This window comes from Euleptes europaea, chromosome 11 (genome assembly GCF_029931775.1).
Source record: "Euleptes europaea isolate rEulEur1 chromosome 11, rEulEur1.hap1, whole genome shotgun sequence".
NCBI classification, from domain to species: domain Eukaryota; kingdom Metazoa; phylum Chordata; class Lepidosauria; order Squamata; family Sphaerodactylidae; genus Euleptes; species Euleptes europaea.
Genome location: NC_079322.1, coordinates 51,569,481 through 51,583,078, shown reverse-complemented (window position 1 = coordinate 51,583,078; position 13,598 = coordinate 51,569,481). Strand labels below are relative to the sequence as shown.

At 41.3% G+C, this 13,598-nt stretch overlaps 1 protein-coding gene across 1 annotated transcript in view; it reads left to right on the top strand.

Moving 5' to 3' along the window:
• LOC130484430 (probable acyl-CoA dehydrogenase 6) overlaps positions 1 to 10,992 on the top strand; it is a 56,067-nt gene extending 45,075 nt beyond the window's left edge. The window contains exons 5-9 of the mRNA XM_056857422.1: positions 744 to 911; positions 5,564 to 5,737; positions 8,534 to 8,695; positions 8,821 to 8,971; positions 10,887 to 10,992. Coding sequence (XP_056713400.1) covers positions 744 to 911; positions 5,564 to 5,737; positions 8,534 to 8,695; positions 8,821 to 8,971; positions 10,887 to 10,992 — 761 coding nt within the window. The remainder of the gene's footprint in view (positions 1 to 743; positions 912 to 5,563; positions 5,738 to 8,533; positions 8,696 to 8,820; positions 8,972 to 10,886) is intronic.
• Positions 10,993 to 13,598: the final 2,606 nt, after the last annotated feature.

The following is a 13,598-nucleotide window of genomic DNA, read 5'->3' as shown; positions in this document are numbered from 1 at the left end:
GATTCCTGTCCTGGTGGGGCCATCTAAGCGCTACTCCGGTGGTTTGCCCAACAGGCGGTTGGGCCGTTTATCAATGCTTTCGATATATCAGATGACAGGTGTGGTGATCCGATACTTGGATCCGACCTCATGGTTTTCCGCCAATGCTCCATTCTGTCATGATCAATAAAAAGCTGTGGCCATTTTATTACCCAAAAGTACCGTGTGTGTGTTTCTTTTGCTGTTTTATGTAACTATGGTTGGTGGGTTATTTTGCTGTTACCCATTTCTCCGGGGAGCCATTCGCCTGTGGGGCCACAATCAAACCGGCTTACAATCTCTTTCCCTTCCCCTCCCCACAACAGACACCTTGGGAGGTAGGTGGGGCTGAGGGAGTTTGGAGAGAACTGTGACTAGCCCAAGGTCAACCAACTGGCTTCATGTGGAGGAGTGGGGAATCAAACCCTGTTCTCCCGATTAGAGTTCACCGCTCTTAATCAATATACCATGCTACACCACTACACCATGCTGAACTCCTGGTACATGTGGTTGTAACATCTGAAAGGGACTTTTGCACTGCGCTTGCATGAAAATAAGCAAAAATTGCTCATTGGAACACTTTATTATCCACAGTAGAGACCAGGGAAGGCCGAAACACAGGAATGTGGCTTTTGTGTCTCTTCCATAATATTGAAGGATCATCAGAATTTTCAGATTTCTGACTCTGGATGGAAGCATCAACCTGTCTCTTTACTTTTGAATAGGTATCAAGACCAAAGCTGTAAGGAAAGGGGATGATTATGTTATAAACGGTGGCAAAATGTGGATTACGTCTGGGTGTCAGGCTGATTGGATGTGCCTGTTGGCAAACACAAGTGATGGACCACCCCACAGAAATAAATCTCTTCTGTGTCTGCCAATGAAGCTACCAGGTAACAAAGCGAGTGTGTTTATGAATGCTATATTAAGACAATCCTGTAAAAAAAACCGTACACATACTGCATCTGGAGTATATTTCTACTCCAAGACAAATTCCAGTGTATCTTTTGATAGACACATTCTCACAAAAACAAAATTTTGTGGTGGTAGATATCATTTGTTTCACAGTACTAATACATCCAGAACTTGAAAACATACTTTGACATATGGCAGGATACCCTGAAAATCTTGTTGGTCTCTAAGGTGGTACTGGACTCAAATCTAAATGAGGCAGACTGTTTCTTTTGCATAGATTCATTTCACCCCTTTTATGTGGTTCCCTTACAGAACTATATTTAAAGAAAAGTAAAACACATAACAAGTACTTCCTACTTCTGCAAATGATGATAGACTTGTCTTGAAACAACGTTCTCTTCCAAACAAACAGGCCTGGGAAAAATTGAGGGAGGATGGAGGACAGGGACATAAGAGATAGAGAGTTACAAAAGAAGGAAACAAAATATTTTACAAACCGCTTTTGGTCTCTGTTCTTGGTAGATTTAAAACATATTTCCAGCAGATATCTCTTGGATCTTTTGGTTTGTAACCCAATGTGAGAACAGATGAATTAAGTAACAGCCAAAGATAAAAATGAATACTTGTAAAAACATCATTTGAAACCACCAAATAAAACTGAACAATAGCACTATCAATCTAGGATGTCTTAGTCTTGGAAGGAGTCCACCAAAGCTGTAGCAAATATACGCTGCTGGGTCTTGCAAAGTACATGATGTTTTTGTCTTCGTATAAGACCTGGAAGCCTAATGAAAGTAGCCATAGTAGAAAAGGGCAAGAGTCCAGTAGCACCTTAAAGACTAACAAAAATATTTTCTGGTAGGGTATGAGCTTTCGTGAGCCACAGCTCACTTCTTCAGATACAGCTAGAAAGCTCATACCCTACCAGAAAATATTTTTGTTAGTCTTTAAGGTGCTACTGGACTCTTGCCCTTTTCTACTACTGCAGACAGACTAACACGGCTACCCACTGAAAATAGCCATGTTGTATATTTCCAAAATAAAGTTAAACTCAGGATTAGTTTCAAAAGATCACAAAAATATATGGCATTGAGCATAGACTTTGGAAATTGCTTGGGCGGTGAGCGGGAAGTATAAAGCTTGCAAGCTGAATCTGACTTGCAAAGGTCCCCCCAGAAATACGTAACTAAATATGCTAACAAAATTTTGTACAACAAAAATTACCAGATGCACACTTGGTCCTTCAGGAAGTGTAATCGTATTCAGAACTGGTTGAAAATCTATTCTGGAATAGGCATTCTTCCTGGCATACAACATTTCTGTTTTTGTGTGTGAATTAAAGTTTAGTTCTACCTCATCTAGTCCTTCACTGTCTTCAGACACTGGCTAAGCAGTCAGAAAGGACATCATGGTTGATGCTGTTGAGGGTGCAGACAGGTCCCCAGCCCAAACAAGCTAACAAACACGTAACAGTCTCAGTGAACAATATATTACTTCAGTGTTAATTCAGCCAAAATATCACATTGAGTAAGAAAGAAAATTGTGTATTGTAATACATATTTTCACACAAAATCCCCCTTTCGACTGAGAAGTCAAAGGAACAGAATCCCACTATGCAGATAAATTATGACGGACAGAACCAGGGCGAATCAGTCATCCCTACGCATAAGCCCCCTTGTTCTTGGAACATATTGCTCACAAGGTAGTCATTATGTAGTGGGACCATAAAGTTGTTTGGGCTGCGGGAATGGGGGGTAGGTGGGGGTGGGATTTTTTGGTGAGCCAGATGTAGCCTGTGAACCTTCTGTCACCTCTCCACTGTCTGTGTTGCCTTAGACATGATGGAAAGTCCCCTAAATTTTCTTTCATCAGTCGTCCCCAGACAAACTACATTGGTAGATACTCAGTTCAAAATTTCAATTGATTGAGGTTCCGTAGTATCTGAAGATTTTTCTACATAGTTTCTAGTGCAATAAGTGTACGGTCTTTGTCTATTTCATGTTACATATATGTTTTCCAGTATATTTATGCCTGGGAAAATGTGGTTCTTCCCTAGATGGCAAATCCATTGCTGTTATGGTGTCTTTCATAACTGACATGTGTAATGTCTGCCGTTTCCCTGATTGTCCTTTCTGAAAGATTTACTTTTATTTTTTTTTACTTGCTACATGTGGTCAGCAGTAATATTAATTTGTTCCATTAGTCAGCTGTACCATTAGGAGACAGGTTAGTCTACCATTAGGAAACAGGTTAGCTCCCTTCTCTTACATCTTTACTGGTGACTTATGATTCCGTTCCATGATTGTCCTGGAATAGCATACTCATTAGCATTCATGTGCACTAAGAGATTAACTAGACCTAGATACTGGGAGGTAACATGATCGGATCTTTCCAGCATTTTTAGCAGGCAATAATAGCTGCGTGGTCCCTCAAGATGGACTGCCAGAAGTATGTGGGGATGGAAGGATTAAACCCACCCCCTTCCGCATCTTTCTTTTTAGCACTACTAACAGCACAGAGGAATTAATTTCAGTAGGCAAAACTGCAAGGGTGGGCAGTTTAAACCCTCTAACCCGATATGCAGCTGCAATTTAGTTTTAAAAAATTGGTGGGAGCAGTCTGATCATAGTTCTTCCATAATTTTGTTCAATTAGATCCCACACCTTTGACTTCACCACAGCTAAGCTGCCCATAAGAGGATTTCTCCCACTGCTCACCTGATTTCTCCCACTGAGAAAGAGATCCACATCCAAGTTCCTGAGAGAGGAGTGGCACAGCTTCCTGTCCTGGGCAAATGGCTGTCAGGCATCATACTTAAGTACAAGTATGCCATTCCTCTCAGCTGTTAGGGATCATATACCCCTTCAGAGCAAAGCCTTCTGAAGGTGCCACCCTTCAAAAAAGGTTAAGATCATCAATGGCCTGTTCACATGGATTCTCTTTGATGGCTCCCACGTTATGAATGGTCTGCCTGAGGCTGTTACGAAGGTCCCCATGCTTCTATGGCTTTGCAAAATGTGCAAAACAATTGTTCAGGAGGGTGGTGTAACATATCACCTTGGGGAGGTGACCTTTCCAGTTCTTCAATCCCAGGTCCATGGCATTGTGTTGTTATATTAGTTATCTTTGCCATTAGACTCAAATGTTATCATATTTTGTTATCCCCTTGCTGAGTGACTGAATAGCTCTGCTTTACTAGAAATCTTTGCTTTTATCATCCAACTCTTATGTTTTGTAATCAGCTTACAATTAACTCAATAGTTCTATCATATTTGGAGTCTGCCTTGAGTCCCAGTGGGAAAGGTGGACTGTAAATGAAAGTAATAAATAAGGTACTAGCAGGAGGTAGTGGGAGGGTACTGTGGCCAGCCAGTGGGGGAAGCTGGTGGGTAGCATGTCAGCATTTAGCTTCCTGATATGCTACAGATAAATGTAGATTACCAAGATAGCTCTGGGTACCTTTATGTAATATGAGCCTCTTCTTGATGTCCTGCCTGTCTTTACCCTTGAACTAGGGCTGTTGGAAAAAAAATTCGGGAAAATTTGGGTTCGAGTTTATTGGCCTTTTCCCCCCAGGAAAACCCGAATGCCGAATTTCTTATACCGGTAAAGGTAGGAATTCAGCTTTAAATTCGGGATTCCTGAAAAAACCGGCCATTTAAACCCATTAAACTTATTTTGCGGCTCCTGGGGGGGCATTTGTGCAGGTAAAGGTCCCAAATTTTCAGGGTAACTAGAAGGGACTCTCCTTGCAAGAACCCCCAAGTTTGGTAAAGATTGGGTCAGGGGTCCAGAGTTATAGTGTCTGGAAGGGGTCGCCCCCATCCTCCTCCATTGAAATGCATTGGCAAAGTGGCTGTGTTCAGATGCTTTAGTGTGATTTTTGCAATGTATCTCAATGAAGAAGCCAGGCTTTAAATGGTGGGAAAGTTTGCCCTATGCCTCCATAGAGATCCAATGTATCTGGATTTTTTGCCAACCTCCCGGATTTTGCGGACTCAGTAAACCCAAACCCGAATTTTACCGAATTTGCATTTATTCAGTATTTTTCTGGTTCAGTTTTTACCGAATCAACAGCCCTACTTTCAACATTGACTTGTTGGCATTAATTGTGATTGACTGCCATTAGAAACATATTTTGGGAGTGAATAAAGGGAAATTACAACTTGGCTGTTTAGATAGTTGAATAAAAAGATGAAAGGTTGAGAAAGTTTCAGAGTATTTTTTTTAATTCTTTATTGGCTATTGCATTATTGCTTGTTAAGAAACGTGTTTTGTCATTCAGTAGTTCCACGCAACCCTGATTGGTTTGACATTTGCGACTTTTTAAAGTAATTTTACTTTAAGTAAAAATGATTAAATTTCCAGGACTATGAAAAGCAAGACCTTTGGTAGTCTTGAGAGTTCTAATTTGATAATTAACTACAGGATCATTTTTATAGATTAGTTGGAAACAGAAACATTAACCTTACCCTGGGAATTTAAAGACATTTGGATACGTCCTTAAACTTAACACATCATTATGCTAAACACAGATAGAAGTCCATTACAGTTATTTTGAATAAAATATGCTTCCAGTTGAGACTAATCATTGTTTCTGGTAACTTTGCTAATGAACATTTATTCTTAGGTGTTCATGTTGCTAAGAAAATAGACAAGATTGGCATGTGGTCATCAGACACAGCACAGATATTTTTTGAAGACGTCAGAGTTCCCAGTAAATACCTCATTGGGGAGGAAGGGATGGGTTTTACATACCAGATGTTGCAATTCCAAGAGGAGCGCCTGTGGGCTGCCGCCAACGGTAAGTCTTTAGTTGCATCTTTGGCAGGGACACCAGCCTGCCTCTTACATAACAATTTGCAAAATTGATTTAGCTAGGGTACAGCAATTTTAAAAACCAGTTGCTTGCTGAATACAAACCGCTTGCCTGTGTAGACAGCCCGTGTTTTCCTCCCTTGTGTGTTTCTGAGATGAGTGCAGAAAAACACACAGCTGAATTGGTCAACACGTGGAAATCACAGATGGAACCAAAAACATGATCGCATTGTTAACTGAACAGAGACATACATTTTTCAGGAGGCTTTCCGAGCTTGCCAGTAATAAAAAATAGTTGTCTGTTTTGTCTTCATATAAATAGGCTACAGTTCTCTTTCACTTAATCTTGTCATGCTAGAGTTTCATTACTAATAAAATCAAACTCTTCCTTTTATTGATACATTTAATGTTACCATCTGAGCCATGGAGCCTCCAAGCCTAATATATATGAATACATACATACATATGATAAATTCTCTCTGTATCATATGTATGCATGTATAAAAAACTGTACTGGAAATGCCAGTTTTACACAGCAATCACTTATGATATAGTCTTATAGTTGGTATAATAAAATAGTACTTGGTTTCTACCTCTGCAGTCTTAGGGTGTTGTTAATTTAAGATTAAAGCTCAACTATTTCTCTGCTGACTCAAAGGTGAAAAGGGCAAAAACAAGGAATTGTTCCACTTACTGGAGTAGCTATTTGCCCTTTAAAGAGCTAGTAGAAATGTTCTTCAGAAGGTAAAGTAGAAATTATGAAGCAAGCTAGAAAATAGCACAGAAAAAGACTGAGGACATTTTCAAATGAGTGCCTAGAAGAAATATTTTTAGCAGTTGATTTGCTGTGTGGAAGCAGCAGAGTAAGAAAAATTACAGAGATGTCAAATGCTCACAGAACCCTCCTAGGAAGCAAAAGGACACCAAGACCAATTTGTCTTAAATATTGATTGTGCTGGAAATTCATCTGCAACATAAAAAATTATATCTCAACAAAAGACCTTGTCCATCTGTTTAGGAACTAATGAAATTTTTTGAAAGAGATTTTTTTTAAAGAGATGCCATTATTGATATATTTTTAGAGTCCATAAAGTAGTGTTTGCAGTGTCATGATGACTAGGAGTTAATTCATTTGTAGGGAAATGTGAGGTAATAATAATAATACTGGTGTTCCAGTACATCTGCAATCTCCCCAGCAAAGCCTGTGCCATCTTCCTGTGTCAGGTTTCACTCCATGTATGCCTTCCTTCTGCACATGGCAGTGCTTGAATTACAGCAGTGTGTGTGTGTGGGGGGGTGCCTGGACCTCTTACCTCTTGTGATGGCCATGCCTTAGCCCCAGGGGATCTTTCCCTGGATGGTTCCCCCCACCTGTTTCTTTGACTGTGTGCCTAGCTGAGGAGGCAGAGTGGTCTCCAAGCTCTGCACTGCTTTGTTGACTGGATCCAGAGCCACCCACGTTATGACCTGAGGCAGCTTCCTGCTGCCCACATAGTCCGGGCAGATATTCCCTTCTGTCATCCTTGCCGTTTCCCCAGAGTCCCACTGGCTGATGGAATTTTCCAGTCGAGTGGAAAGTGCCTTCCTTTAAAGTTTCTGTTGCATCTGGGCAAAAGTCAGGAGCCACGAGAATCCTGGCCAGTGCCGAGGTGAGCCGTACACACCCTCTAATTCCAGCAAAGGAATGAGTAGAAGGGGAGAGGAGGGGTCCCATGCAAATGGCCGTCAGGATCTACACAAAGGAGGACTGGATCCTGCCTGTTTGCACTAGAAGCCCTACTGAGGGGAGGGAGGGACGGAATTTCTGCCACAGAAAAATGCTTTATCACAATGCAGAGTACCTGGCTGCTTCCTATTTTGCTTCTAATGATCTCATTAAAGGCAGTCGGAAGCAAGAAGTATATGGCAACTAGTGGCAGCCCAAACCAAGGCCTACTGTATGTACTGATGGGGAGGATGTGCCAAATACGTTGTAATGACGTTATGTCGGAATTCAGGCAAAAATATTAGCACTTGTGTTGGGATTTAACCTCTTTCTAGATATATGGGTCCTAATCCACATATTTAGTTATTTATTAGTTAGATTTGTACCCTCCCCTCTCCGGTACAGCTGGGCTCAGGGTGGCTTCCAACACAATAAACATCATAGAGTCTTAGGGGAGGGGCTGTGGCTCAGTGGTAGAGCATCTGCTTGGCATTCAGAAGGTCTCAGGTTCAACCCCCCACATCTCCAGTTAAAGGGACTAGGCAAGTAGGTGATCACAAGGTTGGAAGAGACCACAAGGGGCATCCAGTCCAACCCCCTGCCATGCAGGATCCCACAATCAAAGCACTCCCAACAGATGGCCATCCAGCCTCTGCTTAAAGACCTCCAAAGACGGGGACTCCCCCACCCTCTGAGGCAGCGCATTCCTCCGTCTAACTGTGATGTGAAAGAGCTCTACCTGAGACCCTGGAGAGCCGCTGCCGATCTGAGTAGACAATACTGAGTTTGATGGACCAAGGGTCTGATTCAGTAGAAGGCAGCTTCATGTGTGTTCATGTGTCTTCTGTCCCAGTATGAGTTGAAAAATCATGACTTGAGTGCATACTGAAGCAGTCACATGGCACTACAACACACACTCAGGCATGTTTTACATACCCCAACACACATTTCTACCTGCTTTTAGGACTGAATGTATTTATCCCTTTTGTGATTTCCACAAAGATAGATATATTATTAACATTTTTTAAAAGATCTGAAGGAAAATCACTTGCCTCTTTTTGTCCCTGATTCCTATAGTTCTGGCACCACTTGAAAACGTGATACAGGAAACTATTGATTACACTCGCCAGCGTAAGACATTCCACCGGCCGATACTTTATAACCAAACAGTGCACTTTCGTCTGGCCGAACTAGCAACTGAGTTGGAGCTCCTTCGTTCCTTGGTGTACCGGGCTGTTGGTGAGTGTAGTACAGGTTCTCCCCCCCCCCCCCACATGTTGGCGGGATGGGAAAATACATATTCATTTATTAGAACTAGCTGTCTTGAACAGCAGTTAAACATATGATTTGTACTTTTATTGTAGCTCTCTACATTCAGGGCAATGATGTGACCAAACTGGCATCCATGGCGAAACTAAAGGCAGGACGTCTCGCTCGGGAGCTAACAGATAGTTGTCTTCAGTTCTGGGGAGGAATGGGATTCACCAACGAGGTGCTAGTGAGCAGATTGTACAGGTGAGTGACTGCTTAGTGACGAAGTGCAGAGAAGACATTGCACCTTGCCTTTTTAACATTCATACATACACCCCATGGCACAGAGTGGTCAGCTGCAGTACTGCAGTCAAAGCTTTGCTCATGGCTTGAGTTTGATCCTGATGGAAGTCGGTTTCAGGTAGCCGGCTCAAGGTTGACTCAGCCTTCCATCTTTCCGAGGTCAGTCAAATGAGTACCCAGCAGTCTGCCTAGTAAATATCAAGATGTGATGTCACCCCACCGATCAGTAATGACCCAGTGCTTGCACAGGGGATGACCTTTACATACACCAACTGAAATTAGATTTTTAGGTTTACTGAAAGGTGTTGACATAGAACAAAGCTTTTCCACAGTTCAAAGTTTATTGCTAGCTCCAGGGCCACTTGGGGGATTGGGGGACATAACTCCTGAGGCCCAAGTCAGCTGGAGGGCCCCTGAAGCCAGCATCAGGCTGCATTCAAATAGCATCTGGATTTATTCTACTACATGCCACTTTGCTACTCTAGACATTAAGCTTCGTTATATGACACATGACAGAATCTTTTTAGAAAGTATGTCAGCAAAATCGATCCCAATGATCCCAGTACTTCTCATCCACCGCCACATAATGTAGTTTGCCCCTGTTTTTGACCGAGGTAAATGTACAAGGATAAACCCAAATAGATTTCTTACTGATGTACTTACTAAAGGTTTATGGTGATATGAAGTTTTGTGAACTACAGCCCATTTCATCAGATGTAAGAAGTGTGTCCTGTACTGGTACACACATGTATTGGATCAGGTCATAAAAGGGGGGCAGGTGGAATCTGTGCAGGGCGTCCCGCTGGTTCTCGGCAGCTTATTATTCTTAACTATTTCTTCCCAAAGTACATTATAATACAATTTTTGTCGGGGTCCAAGAACCAACAAGAACTACATTTTTTTTGTCATTGTTATTCCAAGATCACAACAGAGACTGAGAACTCCTGAAAAAGCATATACTTGATACACAGTTGGCAAATTCAGAACACTTCCTAAGTGTAGGCATCTGCTTCGGCTGCCCACTAGAGGAAAAGCCGTTCTTACTCAAATCAAACCATAGTTCATTATTAAGAATACTCAAAGGAACTGCCAAGAAGAGGCTTCTTCGTAACGTTTCCTATTTTTGTTTAGATTTAATTGCAATATTTTGACTAAGCAGTGACGTTCATTCAATAGAAAGCTTCAGTCACAATAACTGCAAGGCATGTCCGTTCTGTCACACCCTGAAGCTGATCTGGCTACGTAACCTTTAGTAAGCTTCTGAGGAAGCTTTAGTGTTCGATGATACATAGATCAGTTTGCTGTTACTTCAACAAGAATCACACACCACAGCATCTGTTTAAGACATTCAGGCTGTACGTTGCTTCATAGAGAATTATTTTAGCCAGCACCCAAGCAAATCTGTCTCTTGGCTTAGACTTAGATGAACCTTCCCCAAATTACTATAGTTACAAAAGCATTTTTCCAAGTGCAGCGGAGAAAGGAATGTACAGAAGGCAACTTCCATCCACCCAATCTCTGCAGGGTTTTATTATATAACAACTTATCTCAATATATTACTTTTTACCCCGTTATTTTTTCTAGCTAAATGAGTCACGGTTTTATCTGTATAGAAAAGAAACAGTTCTGCTCACTCACTGCAATTCAAATATGTGCATTTTGTTTCCCATGTACAAGAAGACCTTCAGCATCCTAAAGGAATATATTGCTGTGCGACCCAGACTTCAGAATGGTCTGTCCTTCATATTGTGAATGCTAACATTGTTGGGATTGGTTCAATCATAATTAACTTAAAATGCATTGGTGTGGTACATGGTAGAAGTGAGGCAGTCAGTTATTTTGTCTCTTTTTGTGCCTTGTTTTTCTATCTTGGCAGGGACACAAGATTGTTATCAATAGGAGCTGGCGCTGATGAAGTCATGCTTTCTATTATATGCAAGTACATGGAGACTTTACCCAAGGAGCAGCCCCATAAATCATAGATTTCCTCATATGTTTGTAATTTGCATCAAGTGGATTGTCTTCTTGGGGAAATAATATACAATACAGCAATTCCGAAAGTCATTAAACCTTAATTTGATTACTGTTCATGTTGCAGGACTCTTGCGTTGTGTACAGACCATAGGTCATACATCACCACCACCACCCCCCCAAAAAAAAGCACGATCGGGTGCTTTCTATTTCCACAAACATGCCATGGCCTGTCCCCAACTCAAGCCACCGTCACACAGGGGTGTGGCCTGTTTGTGACTAGCTTATTCTTGCAAAAATAAAGTCATACCATTTGTTACATCTAGCACATAAGCTACTTCCCCTTTTATACTGTTGATAAGATATGCTGATCCAAACTACATTAACCTCCCAAGCCTAGAGTACTGCAGTGTACTCTTATGTGGAGAAGCCCTTGAAGACAACTTGGAAACTGCAATTGGTCGTAAATGCAGAAACACAATTACTATGTATGCAAGTTCTGTCTCGTTGCAACTGACTTATGGCCACCCCAGCAAGGGGCTTTCAAGGCAAGTGAGAAGCAGAGGTGGTTTGCTATTGCCTTCTTTGTCAGTCTTCCTTGGTGGTTTCCCAACCAAGTACCAACCCTGCTTTGCTTTCAAGATCTCATGAGATCAGGCTATACCATGCCCCCTTCCCTTCAGCACAATTACTAACTGCAGCTAATTGCTTTGTATTCTTTACACCTGTTTTGAATTTTAACACCTAGTCTTCAGTAAGGGAGCACACATTAACGTCAATCTATTTTGTGTCCCCAAGAATCCTAGCTTAGAAGTACCAATGAGACATGCCTTGGCTGATCAAGAGTCATTAGTTAGGTTTATTGTTAGTGCAGAAGTGTTTGGCATAGAAATAATTAAGGAGGATAATTCACAGAATGTATTGCAGAACAAACCTGCTAAAGTTCCATCTGGTTTCATAAATTAACGTAATTTATTACTGACAACCAAGCAGTAATAATTTACTAGCATTAAGCTGCAAACATTGGTTTGTGATAGATCCTGTAATTTTAGGAACTGATTTACACTATTTACTCCATTGTATAGCAAGAACAAACCCTTCCTGTATCTAGGAAATATGAGTATGAATCATGGAATTGCTGTGACAGAGGGCATTAGTAACATTTCCCCATTTGTGAACTATGTATTGAATCCAGCCAACTTTTTCATTCAGTCTCACCCAGTTCCCCTCTTTAGTACAGCCCGTCACTCATGGCTTTTGTTCATGCAGGTCTGAGATCCAACCCAGCCTTTTTTGGCAGTCAGTGGGGATCTCCCTTCAGACTTTCTCACCAGTGGTAAAGTTGTTGGATCCAGCCCTGTGTGTTAAACCAATTTTTCACTATCTCTGCAGAATCTTGGGGAGGAGGGAATTGCAGGTTCTCTGCAAGTATTTTTCAAGTTATAGACCTTGAATCTCAGGGCTGTGGGTTACATGTTTCTTACCTATAATTATCTGGAATGCAAGATACGTAAGTATGGTAGAAGTTCGTTTCCTTTCATAAGAATATAAGCTTGCTGGATCCATCTAGTCCAGCATCCTCTTTCACACAGTGACCAACTAGTTGCCCTGGAAAGCTAACAAACACGGCACAGATGTGAAGCCTTTCCCCTGATGTTGCCTCCTACACTGGCTACTGCCTCTTAATATGGTATAACCCACTCTTAAAGCCATCTATGCGAAATGCTATGCTGTTCATAGTCAAACATTTTTTCGTAGCCTGATCCATAAACCGGTTAAAGGACAACCCCTGGGTCTAGGGAAGCTTAATAGAAATTTCTACCTGCTGATTTTGAATAGCCAGCTTAATACCCAGTTTGTAGACAAGTAACTAATTTAGTTTTTATTTATTGGCAGTCCTAATTGGAGACTTTAAATTGTCATCTTTTGTGTGTTTTTATCATAATTGTTCTATTTATATTGTAAGCTGCCTTGAGTTCCACAAGGTAGAAAGGCGACTAATAAATGTTTTAAATAAATAAGTAGAAGTTACTATTTTCAGGCTTTCACTGATCATGAAAGTGCAAATTCAGCTGCATTTGTCACTTTCTACTGCACTCTTTCCTGAATTGAAGGTAAAAGTAACACTAGACCAGTACCATATTATCACATGAGGTGATGGAAGCAGGCTACCAGTGACAGAGTAGTAGGAATAACTGCATGGTTAGTGGGCTTCTACCACCCTTCCATAACTACAGGGCAACTTCAGATATCTACTGTATGATTATCAATTGTTTCTACTCCATAATTGTTAAAATGTTGTGTGTGTGTATGTGTTTGTGTTAAGTGCCGTCAAGTAGCTTCCAACTCATGGCGACCCTATGAATCAGGACCCTCCAAAATGTCCTATATTTGACAGCCTTGCTCAGATCTTGCAAACTGAGGGCTGAGGCTTAATTTATTGAGTCAATCCATCTCTTGTTGGGTCTTCTCCTCTTTTCCTGCTGCCCTCAGCTTTTCTTAGCATGACTGTCTTTTCCAGTGACTCTTGACTTAAATATCCACATTAAGGTTAACACGAGTAGCAAATTAATCAGGGTTTGAAAACTAGCTTCCACCCCTGGTTTCAAATTGTGCA